The sequence below is a fragment of the Procambarus clarkii genome, chromosome 29 (genome assembly GCF_040958095.1).
Source record: "Procambarus clarkii isolate CNS0578487 chromosome 29, FALCON_Pclarkii_2.0, whole genome shotgun sequence".
In the NCBI taxonomy this organism is placed as follows: domain Eukaryota; kingdom Metazoa; phylum Arthropoda; class Malacostraca; order Decapoda; family Cambaridae; genus Procambarus; species Procambarus clarkii.
Genome location: NC_091178.1, coordinates 5,491,506 through 5,516,946, shown reverse-complemented (window position 1 = coordinate 5,516,946; position 25,441 = coordinate 5,491,506). Strand labels below are relative to the sequence as shown.

The 25,441-nt window shown below is 37.9% G+C and overlaps 1 protein-coding gene and 1 long non-coding RNA gene across 8 annotated transcripts in view; one reads left to right on the top strand and one right to left on the bottom strand.

Annotated features, from left to right (window-relative positions):
• The window catches only part of LOC123764964 (uncharacterized), a 59,288-nt gene continuing 33,847 nt past the window's right edge, over window positions 1-25,441 (bottom strand). For 5 of the 7 annotated variants that reach the window (XM_069333283.1, XM_069333284.1, XM_069333285.1 and 2 more), the window contains 2 exons: window positions 3,217-3,397; window positions 1-281 (listed from right to left, as the gene is read on the bottom strand). In XM_069333283.1, the coding sequence (XP_069189384.1) occupies window positions 16-281; window positions 3,217-3,397 (447 nt within the window). In that variant the 3' untranslated portion in view covers window positions 1-15. Of the gene's footprint in view, window positions 282-3,216; window positions 3,398-17,985; window positions 22,037-24,079; window positions 24,261-25,441 lie in introns of those variants that run through there. The other 2 variants (XM_069333287.1, XM_069333289.1) reach the window with 2 other exon arrangements.
• On the top strand, window positions 7,747-15,898 carry LOC138369769 (uncharacterized). Its single transcript, XR_011229937.1, has 2 exons — window positions 7,747-8,735; window positions 11,339-15,898. It is a non-coding gene; the product is annotated as an uncharacterized lncRNA (long non-coding RNA).

Sequence of the window (25,441 nt, the reverse complement as noted above, 5' to 3'; positions counted from 1 at the left end):
CAGGACAGTAGGAGGCTACCAGTAGACCTCCCGGGCCAACACCACCTCCCATGGAGGAAGGGGGCTACCAGTTGACCTCCCAGGCCCACACCACCTCCCGCTGGAGGACGGGGGATACCAGTTGGCCTCCCAGGCCCATCTTATAAACCTCCAAGAAACCTCCTCCACCTCCCGCCACCGTCCATGATTACTTCGGGAATGGACCAGTCGGAAGTCTTGACACTTGAGCAGCATGAAGTAGGGCCAGAACACCTGTTGTCTGCTAGTCGGGCTCAGGTCACCTGTTTAATATTAATATTAAAGCAATTGTGTTTGTATTACTAAAAATCTTATTATAACTAAGAAAACTAAATATTTATAACAAATTAGGCAGACAAGGGCATAAACAACAGTAAGAGAGAATGTGATCAGGTCGAGGGGATGTGAATTGTCATATAAAATAATAATAAGACGTGTGAGAAACTCAAGAGAGTTCAAGGTTGGTGATGAAAGGTCAGCACTATAGATAAGGTGAAAACAGTCTGGTTGAACAAAATTCTACTAAGTAAATAGAACCAGACTTATATTACCATTGCTGCACATGTACTGTCATCCTAGAACTAAAATTTGTAATAAAACACTCCAGATAGATCTCTCAGAATTCTGGAAAAGGCACAGTCCTAATATTCCAAAAAAGAGGACTGACAGGAGACACTAAATTATCCACCAGTCTCAATGACGAGTATTTCGTGTATAATAATGGAGAATGTAATTGTGATGAGAATAATGGAGCACTTAGAGGGGATGAACGTTCCAGTGAGAGGGATGTATGGATTTTGAAGGGAAGAGTCATTCCTGATATACTTGATCGAGTTCTATGACAAGGTTACTAAAATACAATAGGAACAAGAAGACTGGATAGGTTGTATCTTCCTAGAGTAAAAAAAACTGATAGGGGTTCCTCTTAAAATGCTGGTGTACAAGATAGATAAAGAAGCTGGCAAGACTGGGTAAGCGAGTAGTGAAGGACAAGACGGTCTGACAGGTGGTGTCGTGGTGCAGAAATGTGACAGGTGGGGTCCCCCAAGGTTCGGTTTAAGAATGGCTGCTGTTCTTAATTTTGCGAATGACTTACCTGAGGGAGTGAGCTCGTACATGTCGATGTTTACAGACAACACAATAATGAGGAATGTAAAAACGAGAAGAATATAAAAATTTACAGGAAGACCTTGACAAACTCCAGGAGTGGTCAGACAAATGGCTGACAAGAGTTCAATCCCAACAAGTGTAAGATAAACTAAACTATAAAGGGAAGACAAATTCATGAAATGAAGAGACAGAATGATTTGGGAGTGGATATAACTTCATCACTAAGACTAGAGGCACAAATAAACAGGATAACATCAGCAGCATATGAGACACTGGAAACATTAGAACATCATTTAAAACCTAAATAAGGACTCTTTCAAGATAATCTATGCAGCCTATGTTAGATCATCACTTCAGTATGCAGCACCGGTCTGGGGTCCTCGCCTTGTGAAACACAAAGCCAAAACTAAAAAAATACAGAGGTTTGCAGCAAGATTAGTGTCAGAACAAATGGAGCAGATAAAGGGAACTAAACGCCAAAGCCCTTAAAAGGAGAGAAAACAAGATTATTATAGTTGCAGTTTGTCTGAGGTCTCAAGGTCGTGACCTTGATCATGCGCCCGTCAGCTACCGCGGCTGTTCATGGTAGGTTGTAGTGAATGTTGGATTACATGAGAGTCGGGTCTAGTAATACTGGCAATGAGAATATATGTTAAAGACAGAGACTATGTCACTGATGTACGTTCATTCTGGGGGAACAATTCTTGTAAAGCCAAATGAAAAATATAAATCTTAATTTATCTGGCCGCTGATACAGTGGTCAGAGTACCAGTGCTGTTCATGGGGGAGACCCTCGCTGATCTGGCTTCAAATCCTGAGGGGGTCATAGTGTTTGAGGTTATATATATATATATATATATATATATATATATATATATATATATATATATATATATATATATATATATATATATATATATATATATATATGTCGTACCTAGTAGCCAGAACTCACTTCTCAGCCTACTATTCAAGGCCCGATTTGCCTAATAAGCCAAGTTTTCCTGAATTAATATATTTACTATAATTTTTTTCTTATGAAATGATAAAGCAACCTTTTTCTCTATGTATGAGGTCAATTTTTTTTTATTGGAGTTAAAATTAACGTAGATATATGACCGAACCTAACCAACCCTACCTAACCTAACCTAACCTATATTTATAGGTAAGGTTAGGTTAGGTAGCCAAAAAAAGCTAGGTTAGGTTAGGTTAGGTAGGTTAGGTAGACGAAAAAACATTAATTCATGAAAACTTGGCTTATTAGGCAAATCGGGCCTTGAATAGTAGGCTGAGAAGTGCGTTCTGGCTATTAGGTACGACATATATATATATATATATATATATATATATATATATATATATATATATATATATATATATATATATATATATATATATATGTCGTACCTAGTAGCCAGAACGCACTTCTCAGCCTACTATGCAAGGCCCGATTTGCCTAATAAGCCAAATTTTCCTGAATTAATATATTTTCTCTAATTTTTTTCTTATGAAATGATAAAGCTACCCATTTCATTATGTATGAGGTCAATTTTTTTTTATTGGAGATAAAATTAACGTAGTTATATGACCGAACCTAACCAACCCTACCTAACCTAACCTAACCTATCTTTATAGTTTAGGTTAGGTTAGGTTGCCGAAAAAGTTAGGTTAGGTTAGGTAGGTTAGGTAGTCGAAAAAACATTAATTCATGAAAACTTGGCTTATTAGGCAAATCGGGCCTTGCATAGTAGGCTGAGAAGTGCGTTCTGGCTACTAGGTACGACATATATATATATATATATATATATATATATATATATATATATATATATATATATATATATATATATATATATATATATATATATATATATATATATATTGTGTATGTGTATGTGAATAAATATAAATATATAAATACAAAAATATATTGAGATTATTGCATGAAAACGTTTTTGTGGACAAAGTAAATGAATCAATATATTTACACTTGAAATTTATATGATGCCTTTAATCCATAATTATACTGAATCCATAATTGAAATTTACTTCAAACTATTATTATTATTATTTCTCAAAAAATCTAACCTTTGAAATAGTCATCGTGAACTTCCATAGCGATCTGCTTGATGTTCCTGAGGACGTGTGGAGAGTTAAGGAGCATATCCTGCAGGAAGTCCACCTCCGACAGCTCCACGTCCAGCTTCACGTAGTCGATCACCTGACCCGCGAGTCCCAGCTGGTTCACCAAGTTCTCGAAGCGATCCACCTGAGGAAAATTAAGATTGGTTGATTGATGCTTTCTTTATTATGCACCCCATACCCATCCCGTGGACGGTGGTGGAAAGGGTTACAGAGGCACATAATGGGTTCAGGAACTGAACCCCATCGTTCGATTAGCTAACCAAGTGACAATCTTGTGAAGCTAAGCTCACAACAGTCACTATACAAGGCACTTTACATCTTTGGTGAGTCACACAGTTACTAGTCTTGCTCCACACTCACCCAACTGGGCGGCAGCTTTACAGTCATGTGCATGTATCACCTACGGTAAGCAAATTTTGGATACTTCACTAAGATTGCAGGCAGTACATACTTATGAATGAAGCACTTACACATTTCTTGGACTCCATTGATGGTGTTATCTTTGAATTCTGCTATTTTTTCACATTCCATTATATAATGACGCAAAGTATGCAAGTAGTTCTGCTGACAGAGTTTACATTTAGTCAAATCTACATCTACATATGTTACAAACTCCCAGAGTTACTTGTAGTCGAGACTAAGCCTAGCAGTGGAAACATCTAGAAGTCTGCTGACATTATTGGTTAGTATAGGTTAGGTTAGTAGAGGTAGAGGAATTGGTTAGTATGGAAACCCTATAATAGGTTAAGTAACAATTGTAATTAGGAAGCTATAAGATGCTTATTTTAACATACTAAGTAGGATAGGTAAGGTCGGTGTTTTCTATGAAGCTTTTATAGGTTAAGTAATAATTGTAATTACGAAGCAATAAGATGCTTATCTTAAAATACTAACAAGGTTAGGTAAGGTCGGTGTTTTCTATGAATCTTTTTAAGGGTATCTATTATGTTTAGTATATCACCTATGCACGTAGTTAATAAGTCAATATTGACTTTACGAATTTGCGAGAACGGGTTGGGAAACCACACCCATAGGTGTGCGTTTCTTCCTGCATAATAGAACAACGATAGATGGATGGAGCAACTGGTGTGAAAATTATTTGCCTCCAGTCTTATTTTTTTTGATGTTCAATTATTTTCGTTGATGTTCTGAAATATTACTGCCCTCAGGCTGTTCAAAGGTAGTCCAAGTTGGTAATCAATTCCCTCTTTATGAGCAAAAATCTTGGCAACTCATCAGTTCTACCATGCATTCGGAGACCAATATGGGAAGGAATCCACAGGAGACAAACTCTGACTCCATCATTGATTATTTCACCATATCTGTGTCTAGCTTCAGAGATAAGCACGTCACAGTTATGCCTTAGGGAGCTGAGGGCAGTCAAGAATGACAAGGAGTCACTTACAATTAGCGTGTCAACTTTGGATTCATATACGCGCTCGAGTACAAGTATTATGACAACCAATTCTGTTTGAAGAGTGAAGGCCAATACGCGCTCCACACTCATTGGAGATGGAACCATCTCTCGTTGTCACAACAACTGCACTTCCAGCTGCACCATGGGACTGATGCAAGGATCCATCAGTGTAAATAATCTGGGAAAGGAAGCGCTCTCTGACTAAAGCATCAATTTGGCTTAAAGCATTGTACTTTGCTTCTTGTTGAAGCAAGGCTTGTTCTTTAATTAGCTTCTTGGGTGGGAAAGTAGGGACAGTGATTTGGAAAGGGGTGATCTCCCACGGGACAGGAAAGTGTAGTTGTTGTTTCTCTTGGTAGAGGTGATGAATATTATACATTCTGAGCACAGTACCAGTTTTGGTAATCCATTTGGAGGGATGCTGACCTAAAAAAAAAAAGACTTGGAGGACTAACCCACCCTAACTTCAGGTGTTTTGATAGGTTAGCCTAAGCATTTTGAAACAAATTAAAACATTAATTTCAGGGATACGATCACTTACACATGAAATATTCAGTTCCTTCCTCATGTTTAGTAATTTAGTTGTACGGGGGGCATCCGAGCATAATCTTCACGGCTTCGTTTTGCATCTTTCCCAGCTCTCCAAGTCATTCTCTCAGGCACTAGAGCAAACATGGGTGCAGCATAATCGATCAGAGATCTAATATATGAGAGATACATCATCATGTTGCCAATTCTCACGTTTGCGCCTAGCTCATCAAGATTGTAACTTGCTTAGCTAAACGAATTGTGGGGTTCAATCCTAAGTTCATTATGGGCCTCTGTAACCCTTTCCACTACCGCCCACAAGATAGGTATGGGGGGTGCACAATAAATGAACTTAACTAAACTGCACCATAGGTTAATAACTGGTCGGGCTCCGGTTAAATAACTGGTCGGGCTCCGGTTAAGTAACTGGTCGGGCTCCGGGGGTGTAACCTGAGTTTTGGGTTGTGCATGGTCGGGCTTCCGTTCGTGCATGGTTGTGATCCAGAGGCTGTATGTTTGGTTCGTTCATGTTAGGCTTGCAGTTACACAACTGGTTGGGCTCCGGTTACACAACTTGTCGGGTTCCGATTGCATTACTCCGGGGGTTTGACTTGTTGGGCTTTGAGTTGTGCATGGTTGTGCTCCGGTTCGTACATGGTTGTGCTCCTGTTCGTACATGGTTGTGCTCCAGTGGTTGTTTGTGTACTAGTGCTCCATGTTTGTTTGCTAGGGCTTTGTTTCTTTGCAAGGGCTTTATATTTGTTTGCTAGAAATTTGGGTTTCTTTTTTTGTGTATAGTTCAATTGTTTGATATGGCTCCATAGTGTGTTTCTAGGACAAGTGGAGGGTTTTAGGTAGCTCTAAGCAGATTTTTGTTTGGTCGAGCTAGGAATGGAGTTTGGTTGTGCTCTGGGACTGTTTAGCTTCATGGGGGTTGGATGAGATGTATACTTGCTAGGCTTACGGTTACACAACTGGTCGGGGTCTGGTTACACAACTGGTCAAGCTTCGGTTACACAACTGGTCGGGCTCCGGTTAAATAACTGGTCGGGCTCCGGTTAAATAACTGGTCGGGCTCCGGTTAAATAACTGGTCGGGCTCCGGTTAAATAACTGGTCGGGCTCCGGGGGTGTCACTTGGGCTATGGGTTGTGCATGGTCGGGCTTCCGTTCGTGCATGGTTGTGATCCAGAGGTTGTTTGTTTGGTTCGTTCATGCTAGGCTTGTGGTTAGACAACTGGTCGGGCTCCGGTTTCATAACTTGTCGGGTTCCGATTACATAACTCCAGGGGTGTGACTTGTTGGGCTTTGGGTTGCACATGGTTGTGCTCCGGTTCATACATGGTTGTGCTTCAGTGGTTGTTTGTGTACTAGTGATTCAGGTTTGTTTGCTAGGGCTTTGTTTATATGTTTGCTAGAAATTCGGGTTTCTTTTTTTATATAGTTCAATTCTTTGATATGGCTCCATAGTTGGTTTCTAGGACAAGTGGAGGGTTTTATGTAAGGTTAAGGAGATTTTTGTTTGGTCGAGCTAGAAATGTAGTTTGGTTGTGCTCTGGGACTGTTTAGTTTAATGGTGTGGGTTGGATGAGATGTATACTTGCTAGGCTTAAGGTTACACAACTGGTCGGGGTCCGGTTACACAACTGGTGGGGCTCAGGTTACACAACTGGTTGGGCTCCGGTTAATAACTGGTCGGGCTCCGGTTAAATAACTGGTCGGGCTCCGGTTACACAACTGGTCGGGCTCCGGTTAAATAACTGGTCGGGCTCCGGTTAAATAACTGGTCGGGCTCCGGGGGTGTCCCTTGGGCTATGGGTTGTGCATGGTCGGGCTTCCGTCCGTGCATGGTTGTGATCCAGAGGTTGTTTGTGCACTAGTGTTCCAGGTTTGTTTGCTAAGGCTCTGTTTATATGTTTGCTAGAAATCCGGGTTTCTTTCTTTTGTGTATAGTTCAATTGTTTGCTATGGGTCAATAGTTGGTGTCCAGGGCAAGTGGAGGATTTTTGGTAGGGCTAAGCAGATTTGTGTTTTGTCGAGCTAGGAATGGAGTTTGGTTGTGTTCAGCTGGGACTGTTTAGCTTTGTGGGGGTTGGATGAGATGTATACTTGCTAGGCTTAAGGTTACACAACTGGTCGGGGTCCGGTTACACAACTAGTGGGGCTCAGGTTACACAACTGGTCGGGCTCCGGTTAAATAACTGGTCGGGCTCCGGTTAAATAACTGGTCGGGCTCCGGGGGTGTCACCTGAGTTTTGGGTTGTGCATGGTCGGGCTTCCGTTCATGCATGGTTGTGATCCAGAGGTTGTTTGTTTGGTTCGTTCATGTTAGGCTTGCAGTTACACAACTGGTCGGGCTCCGGTTACACAACTTGTCAAGCTTCGGTTACACAACTGGTCGGGCTCCGGTTACACAACTTGTCAGGTTCCGATTGCATTACTCCGGAGGTGTGACTTGTTGGACTTTGAGTTGTGCATGGTTGTGTAGGGTTCGGTGTTCAATGAACGAAAAGGACATGAGCAGTTTAAATTGCGAACGCATACCAACGAATAACGCTAGTATCTATATAACAAATTTATTGTCCTGTGGAGTTGATTTAACTTCCAGACACGTTTTGTTTAATAAATATTAAAGATTTAGTGGCTGTTTATGAAAGATATTATATAAATACACATTCTACTTCTTAATATCACCAATTAAATTTGCGACAATTTGAGCCATGAAATGCGACGACTGGATCACTGTGTACAGGAGGCTGATATGGCAGCAAACACTCTCCAGGCGACCATATATCTTGGATAAGTCGCTCCACACAATTGTCGCTTGGACCGTCGACTTCCTATGGCGTCACCTCTCACATATTTACGTCTCATTTCGTTATGAAATTAGATTATTTCAGAGTAAAAATAGGTTTGATCATGTTCTACGTGTAGCACCAACATTATAGTAAGTAAATATACCATATTTCTTCATTACTTACGTAATGCTAGGACGATTTGTGTAGTTTTGGGCCGATTTGGGTAATTCTATGGACCTCTCAGATCCTTTATCTCAAGCCTGATATGAACTTAGGATATGGTCTTATCAGGACTATAAAGAAAAGGTTAAGGAATACATAATAGAAAATCTACCTCAAGTCATCATTCGTTTGCCCGTCTCTGCCCGAAACGCTGTGCGTACTAGCGGCTTTACAAGATTGTAAATACTATGCTATGTTTTCACACAAACCCAATGTACCTTCTTGTATATAAATAAATAAATAAATAAATAAATAAATAAATAAATAAATAAATAAATAAATAAATAAATAAATAAATTCGTATTTCCTTTCCTCAGGTGGATCGCTTCGAGAACTTGGTGAACCAGTTGGGACTCGCGGGTCAGGTGATCGACTACGTGAAGCTGGACGTGGAGCTGTCGGAGGTGGACTTCCTGCAGGATATGCTCCTTAACTCTCCACACGTCCTCAGGAACATCAAGCAGATCGCTATGGAAGTTCATGATGACTATTTCAAAGGTTACATTATTTAATTTTACGCAAGTACTCGAGGTATTCAAATTTATAATAATTCATATTTCATGATGGTTCCATTTTGTTTAAATCTAACTTTAGCAAATCTGTTTATTTTTATTATTGTTTTGATTTACATGAGGGCCATTAATACTAGTTGTCTCAACGAGGACAGGAGGCTTGCGACTTGTCGAAGGTCCCCCCACCCCCATTCCCTCATTTCCCTTTTTTTTTCTTGCAATATATCTGTTATCATTTTATTAATTCTGCTAGAATTTACCACTTAAAATTATCTGTTAGATTAGGGACCTGCCCGAAACGCTGCACGTACTAGTGGCTTTACAAGATTCTAAATACTATGCTATTGTAGGGAGTAGATTATCCCAATAATATACTCGCTCCAAATGCTTTGTTAATATTCCTGTCAACCTTTGGAGATGAATGAGGTGAGGCGTTGCCCGGGCAACACGGTGAGGCGTTGCCCGGGCAACACGGTGAGGTGTTGCCCGAGCATATAAGCAGCAGAATAGCAAACATTAACCAGAGTCTACTTTCAAGTGTGGTCTAGAGCAGACACTTGCGAGATACTGTACCGACGCTCAGTGCGCTCAACTCACACCAAAGTATCACCTGTGTACTTCTGTATATTCGACCAAATATATATATAGTATCTTAGTGTCTGTGTTTAGTGTCTACTCGCTACACTATGTATTCTCACAAACCCAATGTACCTTTTTGTATATAAATAAATAAATAAATTTGCTTGCCTGAATGATGACTGACTGGGTATACAGGCATGAGCTCATTACACACGGAAATCACAATAGCGTGAGCTTAAACTAGTGAAGACTGTCTTATAAGAGGGGATTCACACTTGGACTCTTTCTATATTCACTAACTGCAAACAACTAATGGGAATCAAAGAGTTACTAAATATTCATGATATACTGTAGCATATGAATTTACCCGAGGGCTCGTGGCTTGTTAAAGGTCCCCGCCATTTGTCCTGGTGATTTTATCCAGCTGGGTTTTGAAATGCAGCAAAATTCTAGCATTTGTGGCTTTGGCATGTAGGTGTTTCTGTGGGTTTATAACCCTATGGGTGAAAAAACATTTCCTGTTTTCTGTCCTACATTGTGGTTTGTTGAGCTTTAAATTGTTGCTCCTTGTTTGTGTTACATCTGGCCTTTTTAAATGGTCTGGATCAATATACTCAAAATTTTTCAGTATTTATAAACATTTATGAGATCATTGCTGTCTTGTCTGGTTTGCAATGTTGTTAGCCCTGTGGCCCTCAACTATTCCTGGTATGAGAGTTGACTTATTTTGGGGTTGAACTTTTTGCCAAAGGTGATATGTGTCTCTGAAGATGAGGTCTCCAAGCTTGGGTACAATAGTCCAAGTAGGGGTTCACCAGAGATTTGTTCAGTTGAATAATGAACTTCTTTTCCTTGAGGTCAAAGGTTCATTTAACTATTCTTAGGGTTTGGTTGGCATTTTTTTTAGCTGCAGCTCCCATTTGTTGTGCAACTTTCAGTGATTGGTGGATTCTGACTCCAGGGTCTTTTTATCATCAGTCTACTGGAAGGTGATTTTCGTGATTTGGTAGTTGTGATTTTCATTGTTAGCTCCACATACAAGGTCTTGCATTTTTTATATTAAAAAGCATTTACAAGTTTTCTAGCTATTTGTGGAGTTCATGTAGATCTCCTTGTAAGGACTTAATTTCATTTTCATGACCTGCTATAACATAATCTTTGTGTCAGCTGCAAAATTGATGATGTGGTTTGTAATATTCCCATCTAATAATAATTTATAATAGTTACAATTTATTTAAGCAAAAGTACATACATAGAGTACATAAACAGTGGAGGATTCATTGGTAAGACGAGTACAATACCTAAAACCCCAAATATAACAAAAATGGGTTGGCCCCAAAAGGGAACCTTGCAGTACCCCACTACACATTTCTTGAGTCAGATTCATTTTTATTTGGGACAACTCTTTGCTTTCTTTGTTTTAATCATTGTTTAATCCATTCTAGTATTCTACTCTATTTAATAGCATTTTTGCTATGCTTAAGTTTCACTCTTGGGATATCAGAAAGATACTTGTTTCTTGTGTGATGCCCATGGGTTCTGCTACAGCCTTGAAAAAAATGCTTAAGATCAGGATTAGTATTGCAGTGCAGAGTTTTGCACATGTAAAGCACACTTGCGGAGATGTGCATTGACTTGGTACTTACCATATTTAAGGATTTCAGTAAGGGAGCTGAATGCTGTTAGGGCCTGGGGTTTGTAATAGCTGTTATTGCCAATTTATGCTGAGTAATTAGTGGTTGAGGGTAATTTTGGATTGTAGATCCCCAGGCACAGATACCATAAGTGAGATATGGATAGATGAGAGAATAGTGTTACCACGGCAAAATGAGGCATGTAGTATTTGATCTTGGAGAGAATGTCTACAGTTTGAGATAACGTATTTTACATTTTGTATAAAGCAATATTTTGCATTTTGTATATGGCAATGGAAGTTCAGCTTAAGTAACGAGATTGATGGTAAAATACAGAAGACTGTGAGAAAAATAAATGCTATAATTTTGTTTCTAGGTGACCTGAATCAAACAAGCAGACAACAGGTGTTCTGGCCTTACTTCATGCAACTGAGGTGTCAGGACTTCCGACTGATCCAGTCCCGTGATGCAGGACGGTGGCGAGAGGTGGTTTGGGCCCGGGAGGTCAAGTGGTAGCCCCGTCATTCAGTGAGATATGGTTTAGGCCTGGAAGGTCAACTCGTAACCCCTGCTCTTCTGCCCACACCAACACTGTGCTCTCACATTCAGTTTTTAATGTTTAAATTGCTATAGTGCCTTAGAGAGAAATATCAATGACTAGATATCAATGCTTCCCATTGCATACTGACATGGAGTAATGAAATAGGATCATTTAGATTATATAAATAAATATTTATTATATAAATTCCTGTATATGAACACACTTTTGTCTGCGAGCTAATTGTATATGTTTTACAGAGTCTTCAAGTGTTCATTTTAAAGCAGTCATGATTATGCATGACTATGTTCATGATTGTTTTAAATTTTCAGTAAGTTTTTCACTGTAATATTTGGTTGCAGGTTATTAATCATATAAGTTAATCATCCTAATTATGATTAATAAAATCATAAAAAAGTTAACAATTAAATTCCTTGCACTCAGTTCTACTGAGAACTTTTTGTCCACAGTTGTGGGGCTGAGTACATAGGTAGTTTTTGATCTGAAACTTTTCCTTGATAGGTATTATAGAACCCATGAGCACCAGAAATAAATATCTTTTATATTCCCAAAACCAAACTAAATCGTTTCAAACTCTCAATATTTGCTTTTGTATTGAGGCTGGTGTTTTCTCACCTGATTTAATGCATGACTAACCATCCTGTGAGATGTGAATGTTAGCTGAACTTATAGCTAGTTGTTTATCGACATTGTGTAATCTTTCATATAGAATAGGGTAGCAGCACATTGTTTTCTATACCCAAGCTTGTTAATAAAAAAAAAGTTACATCTGACCTTTTGAAGAAGTTCAGATCAACATCCTCCAAATTGTTCAGCATTTTTAATGTTTCAATGAGATCAGTTATGTCATGTCTGATTTGCACTGTTGTTAGCCCTATTCGATGAGATCAGTAGTTCTGGAATTATTTTTGTTGCCCGGTGTGGAATTTTCTACAATGAAGCTATGTCTTTCTGAAGATGTGGTCTCCATGCCTGGGTGCAATAATCCAGTTGAGAGTGCGCTAGAGACTTATACAATTGAATGACTACCTTCTTTTCCCTTAAAGTCAAAGGTATGATCAATTATTCCTAAGGATTGGTTAGATTTTTTTTAATGCCACTCCCACTTGTGCAATTTTCAGTGAATGATTGATATTGACTTCAAGGTCCTTTTCTTCATCACTCTGCTGCAGGATAATGCTGCTAATTTGATAGTTGTAATGTGGATTGTTATGCCCCACATGCAAAGTCTTGCATTTATCGATATTAAAAAGCATTTGCCAGTCTTCTGACCATTTGTGGAATTCATAGAGATGTCTTTGTAAGGCCTCAATATCATTTTCACTTCCCACTTTACCATAAATCTTCAAATCAAATCAAATCAAATGTTTATTCAGGTAAAAGTACATAGATAGAAGATTAGTTACAAACATAATGTTGGATTTATAGATAGAGGCAGTACATACAATACCTAAAGCCACTAGTACGCATAGCGTTTCGGGCAAGGTGAAGTGGGAAAAAAAAACACTTAGACTAAAACTTAATAGTAATTGAGCTTAAAGTATAAATTGCATTGAAAGAAAAAAAGAAAAGATAAAAAAGAGGGGAACATGGTAGAAAATAGCCAATATACAAGTTGGTCAACAAACAGCATTGTTTAAAAATAGTAAGACATGGGTTGACATTTAGTATCATCTGCAAATTTGATGATGTGGTTTGTTATAATAAATAATAATAAATTGTCCTAAATGACGTTTGCTTCCACATAGATAATTTTCCTCTGAACAAATTTGGCCAAATGATGTTGATGTAACATTGACGTAACATTGTTCATACATTGATTGAACATTATGCAAGCATGTTTTTTTCCCCTGTTAGATTTCCAACCATCTGTATACACAGTTATAGCTGCAAAATAAGATATTTGCTTGTATGCCGAAGGTTGGAGGACAGACGCCTGGGACTAGCTTAATTAAACTTTGCAGGTTAACTAGTGGGAGTGAAGAAGACTGAAATGAGAGGGTCAGGGGCAGCCCCTTTGCCCTACTTTACGAGGGTTTGGCTGCCATGCCACTCTACTGAAGTCAGTGGAGATGAAATGTTCACTGCAGAAGCCATAGGATTTTATCATTTACTTACTTTATTCATAATACAGTACTGTGTAACAGAAATCAGTCTTTATATACCAGGGTAGCTGCACAAATGCATATGTACCCAAATGTGTTAATAAAAAAATACAAACAAAATCAGATACTGATGAGCAAAACACCTGTTCTAATGACATACAGTATTTGCATTCTTGGTGTTTTCAACACTTAAATAGCACAACTATTTGGGCAAATGGCGAAACCTTCAACAACCTGTCGGCTTCCTGTTCTCGTCGAGGCCACTAGTGCTAATGGCCCTCAGGTAAATCAGGTAAAACCTTTAGGTTCGACTTGCACACTACCAGACACCTCATCAATTCCTGATTTACATGATTTACCCGAGGGCCACTATCTCTTTAGTGGCCTTGACGAGGACAGGAAGCAGGTGGCTTGTCAAAGGTCCCCTCATTTGTCCTGATAATTCTATTCAGCAGGATTTTGAAATTCAGCAGTGTTTTGGCATTGATGGCTTTTTTTTTTTTTATTAACACATTTAGGTACATCTGCATTTGTGCAGCTATCCTAGACTATATGAAGGGGAGTACAAAGTGTGTCAAAAAACTAGCTACATGATGCTAAAAATCTCCATCACACATGATGGTTAATCATACAGAGGCATGTAATAAGTAGTCTGCACTGGCAAACTCTGGGTGCATTATGAGGATATCATCATCAACACAAGAGTGAATAAGGAAGCAGTGATACTAAAATGCCCGAAATGATACTTCATGCCCGAAACGCTTTGCGTAATAGTGGCTTTAGGCATTGTATGTACTAGCTCTACCTATAAGTCAACCAATCTTTGTAAAAATTTCTTGTATGTATGTACCTTACCTAAATAAACATTTATTTATTTATTTATTTTATTTTTAAAAGTTCTCATCTCACAGGATGGTCAGTCATACAGGGCCATGTGTTCTGCAATTTGCCGGCACTGGCAAATTTTGGGTGCAATATGAGGATATCCTCAAGAACACAAGTGAATAAAGTAATTACAAAGCTCCAAGTACCTCATGCCATTGGGCCTGAAGGCAATTTCATGGTTTTATAACTATGGTAAAAAAAACATCTATTTTTGGTCCTACACTGTGGCCTGTTGAGCTTGAAACTGTTGTTCCTTGTTCGTGTTACATCTGATCTTTTGTAGTAGTTGTCTGAATCCCTATCCTCCAAATTGTTCAGAATTTCAAGCTTTAGTGAGAAGCCTCTGTCATGCCTAGTTTACAACATTGTTAGCCCTGAGGGCCTCAACCGCTCCTGGTGTGAGAATCAACTTGGTTTTGGAATGATTTTTCTTGCCTGGTGTTGCAATTTCTCAAAAGCAGCTATGTTCTTCTGAAGGTGAGGTCTCCATGGTTGGATACAATAATCCAAGTGGTGGCACACCAGAGATTTATACAGTTTATAGATTTATACTAGTTTAATAACTAGTGTACCTTGTTCTTTTTGAAGTCAAAGGTTCACTTGATTATTCCTAGGGGTTGGTTAGCTTTTTTACTGGTGCTCATACCTGTTGTGCAATTTTCAGCGAATGGTAGATCCTGACATCTGACTTTATATATACAGTATCGTACTAATATTACCATACAGTACATTGTATATATCTCCTAATATGGCCATATATTGTATATATCTCCTAATATGGCCATATATTGTATATATATAATACAATATAATGTTGATTCCAAAGAATGTGTGGTTTACATAGAACATAAGAGTAATGTACAATTGTAGGGACAAGATTTACACTATCTAGTTCAATTCGAGTTCTGGAGCACCACACTAGAAACAAATACCTTTTTGATATTCCAAGAGTACGACTTAATCAAACTAAAAATGCTCTACAAGTCAAGGGACCCAGAATGTGGAATGACTTTCCCAATCATGTTAAAGACTGTATCTCTCCCAACCAGTTTAAGATAAAAACTAAGCACTACCTAATTAACTCCCTGTAACCTACCTTACCCCTAAAATGTCAACCCATGTTGACAAAACAATACCGTTTGTTGAGGACCAACTTGTACAATTGCTGATTTCTGCCATATTCCCCTCCCCCTCCTTTTTTAACACAATAATCTCAATTAGTATTAAGTTTTAGTCTTAAGTGTTTTTTTATCACACCATGCCCGAAACGCTGTGCGTATTAGTGGCTTTTAAGTATTGTATGTACTAGCTCTATCTATAAATCCAACATTATGTTTGTAATTCTTCTATATATGAACTTTTACCCGAATAAACATTTGAATTTGAATTGAATTTGAACTAATGTGACTACATCAATGAAAAAATCTGTTTCCATATAGACCATGTCATGCTCTAGTTGCTAGTGTGTGTGCTTGGGAACACCCACTGCATAGGTTCGAACTCTCATCACTGCTCTTACAGATTTTCTCACATTATAAATTATAATTATAAACTATTAATTATAATACTGTATATCCAATATTGCCCCCTTAACTTCTCATCCTCATCTTGCTTCTCAAAGTCAGAAAATAACTACTCAGTAATACTGTACTTGATAGTAACTCCATTAAATCATGTTACAATTGCACTAAAATCTGCCAATACTTCTCTTTACTTCTCAATACAATACTTTTTATTACTGTTAATAGTATGCTTGCTAAATATAATCTTAGTATTCTATTATTATTAATCTTATGATTCCTTTTACATTTTTAATTATTGTCTAAATGAATGAGCAAATTTCAAAACTAATTATATTCAAAACTACAGTATAAATTACTGTACTTAGCTATTTTATCATTTGTATTATTAGGACGAATCTGATAAATAATTATCAAAAGAAGGCACCAAGTTGGGGAGACTATGTAGCACCATCAGTGTCACTGGGTATTAAGAAGGCACTAAATATCTCTGAGGATGCCAATACAAGAACAAAAGCACACGAGTGAGTGATATCGAAGGTATCAGATTCATCAAGGATTCTATCAAGGGACAAATCGCCAAGTGGGATGGTAGGGAAGCAAGATGCACGAACGTCAGGAAAATCAGGACATTCAACAAGAATGTACAAAGACGGACAACGCAGTTCGGACAATGAGGAGCAGGGCAGATTTCATTAATTATCCACGAGTTAAAAGTGATTGGCCAATTCATAACCTCACCAAAGTAATTTCCCACTGCTGGTTACGGTGGTAGGAGGAAGGCAAAGGACAGGCTAATCTTAAGAGCACGCAGTTTGTTAACAGTAACATAAGGCCAACAACCCTGCCAACTGGCATGGGTTAAGGAATGAATAAATGAAAGGGTAAAAATTAGAATAAGGAATACTTTTTTGGGAAATATCGTAAGTGCAGATAGCCTCCTTAGTGGCAGTGTCCGCATGCTCATTTAGGGGAATACCAATATGACTGGGAATCTAGTATAACAACTGTCTTAAATCTGCTAGAGATTAGAAACAGCCAATATTGGATTTCCACTACCACATGATGCATAGGATTAATCAACTCGAGAACCATGAGAGCACTGCATGAGACGACTGCAGAAAGAAAGAAGCGTTAACGATGGAAAATCTGTTGACAAAGAGCATACAAAATCAGATACAGTTCAGTCGTGAAGATGCTAGCCACCAGAGGTAGGCGGCACATACAGGTTTGATGTGAAAAGAGTACATACACGTAGTCTGCCGACAGTGTTGCATACTTAGACCCATCTGTGAAGAGGGTAACAGAATTAGTTTGAAAAAAATGTTAAAGTAAAAGATTTCAGAACAACTGGAGGAGTAGAAGCCTTTACAATGCAGGTCAAAGTCTTACAAAACTTTGCAAGTGAGACCCTCCATGAGGGCAAGGATAGAACAACACAAGGAGACACATTGCCAGCACCAACCAAAAGGGAGGCTTGTAAGGGAGACATCCTTAAAGAAAACGGAAGGTGGTGAAAGGGAAGAAGACCTACTGGCCAAAGACCGCTAAAAGTGAAAATGAGGATGTTGCAGAGACCTTATGAGGTAATGAAGGCAGTAACGATCTCTATGATCCTGTAACAAGACGCCAATTTTAACATACAAGCTCTGGATAGGGGATGAATGAAAGAGACTAGACCCGAGACGCAACCCAGCAGTGCAGAGCATCAAGACGACAAAGGGTCGAAGGAGAGGCAGAGGAGTCACTAGTGCTAAGTTATACAAACAATTAAGAATTTAGAGTTTACCAAACAATTAAGAATTGTTTGGTAAACTCTACAAACTATCAAAACACTAGTAAAATTATAATATAAATTTGAAAACATCATTAAGACCACAGTACAGTACATTACTGTTGATATTATGCCTTATCTCTTCTTCATTTAGATACAAGATTGATAAAAATTGCTGAGCATAATCAAAGGCTTTATAAAGATTACAAATTCTAAATATACATACCAGCCATGTAATATTATCACATGGCTTTAGATTAAAGAGTCCTTTACTCTTTATTAATATACATTACAGTTCGTATATATATGTTGATGGTTACTAGCTTCATCACTTACATTAAAAAAAATTAAAGTTCTTTCATCTCATGCTTCACTTAACCTTCCAGAAGTAGTCATTTTGAATCCTCTATATTTAAATGTTCATCTCTGCACACAAATGGCAATCTCACTCTGGGATGTCAACTAAACCACAGTATCCTACCAATGTAAGATCGACACCTATGGATGTCAACCAACAAACTCACACTAAACATAGAAAAGACCTACTACATTTTATTTGGAAGCAAATCAACAAGTGCAATTCAGTTTCAGATAGACAATGTTAACAGCAGCAATAAAAATGATGGAAAGTTCCTTGGCCTATACTTAGACAAGAGACCCCACATACAACACATAACCAAGAAAGTCTCAAAAATGGTTGGTATACTCTCTAAAATCAGATATCGTGTTTCAAACTCTGCTTTCCTCTCACTATACTATGCACTAATCTATCCCTATCTTACATATGGTATCTGTGCAAGGGGTTCAACTACTGCAAACTACCTCAAGCCCATTATCACCCCTGCAAAAATCTGCTGTAAGAACAATAACAAACTCTGCTTTCAGACAACATTCAGCCCCGCCCTGTTTAAATCCCTAAACATGCTAAACATAAACTCACTCCACACATTCTCTTGTGGCAATTACATTTACAAAATCCTGTTCTTAAATGTAAACCCTGTTCTGAAACTCTTCCTGGACAGATGTAATAAAACCCATAATCACCACACCAGAAATAAATCTTTTTGATATCCCCAGAGTCAAACTTAATCTGTGTAAACACTATGCAAATAAAGGGACCCAGTCTATGGAACTCACTCCCTATTGAATTGAAAAGCTGTCCAACTTTTGCATCATTCAAAAACAATACTAAAAAGTACCTAATTTCATCTTCATAGTTTTTTACCTTTTGTTTTAAAATCCTGCAATATATGTACCTAAGCCATACAATTCTACCATTGTAATCATTGCTATCACGGTATAACATGGTTGTTATATTGAACGCATATTTTACTGCATTATAACTTTATATAATCCTATGCTACAATGCACCTGTTGATAACCATCAAATTTTATTTTTAATGTACCTACTAATCTGTCAAATTTTCTTACAATGTACCTGTAAATTTTTTTTCAATTTTACTAGAAATTACCTTCTTAAAATTATCTATTAGATTAAGGACCTGCCCAAAATGCTATGTGTGCTAGTGGCTTCACAAGAATGTAAAAACATCAATGCTATGTACTCTCATAAACCCAATGTACCTTCTTGTATAAATAAATGAATAAATGTAAAAATATAGTAAAGTAAAATAAATAAATAAATGTAAAATATAGTAAGTTTAACTCATATTTGTAAATAATTAATCAAATTCTAGATTTATACAACCAACACAAATTTTGTTTGTTTATTAATTCTCATCTTAAGCTGAGAGTTAAATATTAATATTATCATTATTATAAATATCAATATTGCAATGATATATAATGTATTATAATAATATATATTTAGTCTCCATGGTGTAGTGGTAAGACACTCGCCTGGCATTCCGCGAGCGCTTTGTCATGGGTTCGTATCCTGGCCGGGGAGGATTTACTGGACGCAAATCCTTAACTGTAGCCTCTGTTTAACTCAACAGTAAAATGTGTACTTGGTTGTAACAACGATTCTTCGCGGCGGGGATCGTATTCCAGGGACCTGCCTGAAACGCTACGCGTACTAGTGGCTGTACAAGAATGTAACAACTCTTGTATATATCTCAAAAAAAAAAAAAATTATTATTATTATAATACAATTATTATAATTATATATTATTGCAATATTGGTATTATAATAATAATGATATTATTATTATTATATTATTTGAGTTGTGTGTTGTGAGTGGTAGTCCTTGGAGGACTCCTAGTCCTCCCACAGGAGGTTCTGCAAGACCCTCAGCAAGGATACCAGCCTGCTGTAGGAGTAGTACTAGGAGCGGCCCTTCAGGTCCTCGTCCTCGTGCATGAGGTCATACCTCTGGCGCCTTACAACCAGCTGCTCCAGGTAGATGGGACTTGACAGCCCAGGAAAGCAGTTCATCTAGGGAAAGAAAAACCCTGAGTTCAAACTTCCACTGCCTCGCGGCCATACCCACTTTTGAGATGGGCTTCAGGAGTCAATCTCGAGGAAAAATCCGAAGCTGGAGCCCTTAAGGCAGTTCGTTGTTGACTTCAACCTCATTCTGGCAGCTCCTGCAACGGTGCTGGAACCAAACGTATTTGCATTTGCCTTCCCATTAGTACATTTCAGCAATGTGGAGAGGGGGAAACCTGCTGTGTGGGTAACAGCTTCTCCTTCCTATCGACCTACCCAGGCTTTGCACCCTGGAGAGGACACTCCAGCCTCGACAACCAGAACGCAACAACATAGTCTCCAGAGATTGCAGGATGCCTAATACTACTAAGCTGTTTAGAAATTGTTCAGCTTGAAAATGGAATATTAAATGGTGTTTACACAATTGTTATTATGGCCTTTTAAAACTTACACTATATCCTAAACTAGCATTATGTATTAATAGGCGTTATGTATTGCCTAGATGCATTGAGCATGTTCAAGGACTGAAAAGAAATATACGATTAAGAAAATATTTTGTAACTGACTTCTTCAATAATTTTTTTGTTATGGGTGTTTCTTACCATTCATGTTAGATAATAATAATAATAATAATAATAATAATAATTCATTCACACTACAGTACAATGGGTTGGTGAGATTACATAAGACTGATATTTGTACGTTCTTGCAAAGCCAATAACACGCACAGCATTTCGGGCAGATCCTTAATCTAACAGGTAAATCAGGTAAAACATATCAGGTAAGAAGAAAAGGTACATTGTAGCAAGGTTTTATATCGACATATAACTACAGTATAAATTGACAGAGGTGATTACACTGGTAAGATATATGTCTTAGGTGTTAACATTGAGGAAGTGAGTAGTACAAGATATAGTGCAAGTTTAAAGCACAAGGTGGGAAACTATGAGGATGAAATTAGGTACTTTTTTGGTTTTACTTTTGAATAGGGCATAGGTTGGACAATTTTTTATGCGTTTGGGAGCGAGTTCCAAAGACTAGGTCCTTTTATTTGAATGGAGTGTTTGCACCAATTTAGTTTGACTCTGGGGATATCAAAGAGATATTTATTTCTGGTGTGGTGCTCATGGATTCTATTATACCTATCAAGGAAAAGTTTCAGATCAGAAACTACCCAAGTACTCGGCCCCACAACTGTGGACAACAAATTTTCAGTATAATATATACCAGTGCAAGGAATTTCATTGCTAACTTTTTTTATGATTTTATTAATCATAATAATTATGATTTTATGATTAACTTATATGATTAATAACCTGTAACCAAATATTACAATGAAACAGTTATTAAAATTTTAAAACAATCATGAACATAGTTATGCATAATCATGAATGCTTTAAAATGAACACTTGAAGACTGTAAAACATATACAATTAGCTCGCAGACAAAAGTGTGCTCATATAAAAAAAATTAATATAATAAATATTTATTTATATAATCTAGATGATCCTATTTCATTACTCTATGTCAATATATAATGGGATGCATTAATATCTTGTCATTGATACTTCTCTCTAAGGCACTATAGCAATTTAAACACTAAAAAGTGAATGTGATAGCACAGTGGTGATGTGGGCAGGAGAGCAGGGGTTACGAGTTAACCTTCCAGGCCTAAACCACATCCCACTGAATGACGGGGCTACCACTTGACCTCCCGGGCCCAAACCACCTCTCGCCACCGTCCTGCGTTACGGGACTGGATCAGTCGGAAGTCTTGACACCTGAGCAGCATGAAGTAAGGCCAGAATACTTGTTGTCTGCTTGTCTGACTCAGGTCACCTAGAAACAAAATTATAGCATTTGTTTTTCTCAGAGTCTACCGTACTTTGCCATCAATCTCATTACTTAAGCTGAACTTCCACTGCCATATACAAAATGCAAAATATTGCTTTATACAAAATGCAAAATACGTATCTCAAATTGTAGACGTTCTCTCCAAGATCAAATACTACATGCCACATTCTGCCGTGGTAACACTATTCTCTCATCTATCCATATCTCACTTATGGTATCTGTGCCTGGGGATCTACAACCCAAAATTACCCTCAACCACTAATTACTCAGCATAAATTGGCAATAAAAGCTATTACAAACCCCAGGCCCTAACAGCATTCAGCTCCCTTACTGAAATCCTTAAATATGTTAAGTATCAAGTCAATGCACATCTTCGCAAGTGTGCTTTACATGTGCAAAACTATGCACTGCAATACTAATCCTGACCTTAAGCACTTCCTTCAAGGCTGTAGCAGAACCCATTGGCATCACACAAGAAACAAGTATCTTTCTGATATCCCAAGAGTGTAACTTAAGGAAAGCAAAAATGCTATTAAAAAAAAAAAAGAGTAGAATACTAGAATGGATTAAACAATGGTTAAAACAAAGAAAGCAAAGAGTTGTCCCAAATGAAAATGAATCTGAGAAATGTGTAGTGGGGTACTGCAAGGTTCCCTTTTGGGGCCAACCCTTTATTTTTCATATTTGGGGTTTTAGGTATTGTGCTCGTCTTACCAATGAATCCTCCACTGTTTATGTATTCTATGTATGTACTTTTGCTTAAATAAATTGTAACTATTATAAATTACTATTTGATGAGAATATTACAAACCACATCATCAATTTTGTAGATGACACTAAGATTATGTTATAGCAGGTCATGAAAATGATATTATGTCCTTACAAGGAGATCTACATGAACTCCACAAATAGCCAGAAGACTTGCAAATGTTTTTTAATACAGGAATAAAAAAATACAAGACCTTGTATGTGAAGCTAACAATGAAAATCACAACTACCAAATCACAAAAATCACCTTCCAGTAGACTGATGATAAAAACCCTGGAGTCAGAATCCACCAATCACTGAAAGTTGCACAACAAATGGGAGCTACAGCTAAAAAAAATGCCAACCAAATCCTAGAAATAGTTAAGTGAATCTTTGACCTCAAGGAAAAGAAGTTCATTATTCAACTGAACAAATCTCTGGTGAACCCCTACTTGGACTATTGTACCCAAGCTTGGAGACCTCATCTTCAGAGACACATATCACCTTTGGCAAAAAGTTCAACCCCAAAATAAGTCAACTCATACCAGGAATGGTTGAGGGCCACAGGGCTAACAACACTGCAAATCAGACAAGACAGCAATGATCTCATAAACTTTTAAAATATTGAAAAATTTGGAGGATATTGATCAGACCACTTAAAAAGGCCAGATGTAACACAAACAAGGAGCAACAATTTAAAGCTCAACAAGCCACAATGTAGGATAGAAAACAGGAAAAGCTTTTTCACCCATAGGGTTATAAACCCACAGAAACACCTACATGACAAAGCCACAAATGCTAGAACTATGCTGCATTTCAAAACCCAGCTGGATAAAATCATCAGGACAAATGGCGGGGACTTTTAACAAGCCACGAGCCCTCGGGTAAATTCATATGCTACAGTATATCATGAATATTTAGTAACTCTTTGATTCCCATTAGTTGTTTGCAATTAGTGAATATAGAAAGAGTCCAAGTGTGAATGCCTATTTATAAGACAGTCTTCACTAGTTTGAGCTCATGCCTGTATGCCCAGTCAGTGATCATGGCAAGCAAATGAGGGGATGGGGGGGGGGAGGCAAATGGGGGGTTCCTTTGACAAGCCGCAAGCTTCCTGTTCTTGTCAAGATCACTAGAGTTAGTGGCCGTCATGTAAATCAATAAATAAGAAGAATAAACAGCTTTCCTAAAGTTAGATTTAAACAAAATCAGCCATCATGAAATATGAATTATTATAAATTAGAATACTTCGAATGCTTGTGTAAAATTAAGAAATCTAACCTTTGAAATAGTCATCATGAACCTCCATAGCGATCTGCTTGATGTTCCTGAGGACGTGTGGAGAGTTAAGTAGCATATCCTGCAGGAAGTCCACCTCCGACAGCTCCACGTCCAGCTTCACGTAGTCGATCACCTGACCCGCGAGTCCCAGCTGGTTCACCAAGTTCTCGAAGCGATCAACCTGAGGAAAGGAAATATGAATGATGACTTTAGGAAGATTTTCTAGTATTCCTTAACCTTTTCTTTATAGTCCTGATAAGACTATATCCTAAGTTCATATCAGGCTTGAGTTAAAGGTTCTGAGAACCAAGCCAAGCAGTACTGTCTCTTAGTTCAAGGGAACATCCAAGAAACTGGCAGAGGAAGTAATGCTTACACTACACTAAATACTCTACTTGTTTTTTAACATGAGAGTACATGAACAGAAGTCCTCTGACTATTCCCTGCAGATTAAGCTCAGATTAAGCTCACTAAGCTCATTTTAAAACCTAACCCTACAGGTTTTTACAGAACATGAGCTGCCAATTCACACTGGAGTGAACAGTGAAGAGATCATATCTAGTCAACCAACTCTGCCCAGGATTCTATCACAGGTCTCCAGTTATCACTGGATACCCTGCAGTGGACAGTGAATCATGTAGTTGATGCTGCTGCCCAGTATTCTAACCCTTGTCACCTGGTGTTGTAGTTCCTCTACAGCAGCTATGTCCTTCTGAAGATGAGGTCTCCATGCTTGGATACAATAATCAAAGTAGGGGCACACCAGAACACATATTTGAATCACTACCTTTTTTCCCTTAAAGTTAAAAGTATGCTTAACTATTCCTTTTTTTCTAATGTTCCAACCTGTTTTACAACTTTCAGTGAATGGTGGATTTTGACTCCAATGTCCTTTTCTTCATCAATCTGTTGCAGGGTAATGTTATTAATTTGGTAGATGTGAAGTGGGTTGTTATGCCCCACATGCAAAGTCTTGCATTTTTATATATTAAAAAGCATTTGTCAGTCTTCTGACCATTTGTGGAGTTCAGTAGATCTCTTTGTAAGGCTTCAATATCATTTTCATTTCCCACTTTACCAAAGATCTTTGTGTCATCTGCAAATTTGATAATGTGGTTTGTAATATTCTCATCTGTCATTAATGCATATACCAAAAATGGTTGACCCCAAAATAGACTCCTATGGTACCCCCACTCACCACATTTCTCCAGTCGGATTCATTTCAATTAAACATGACTCAATGTATTTTTTGTTTTAACCATTGTTTTAGCCATTTTAGTATTCTACCATTTATTACAAGTGACTGTAATTTCCTTGCTAGTCTTTTACGTTGTACCTTATCAAAAGCTGTAGTAAAAAGCT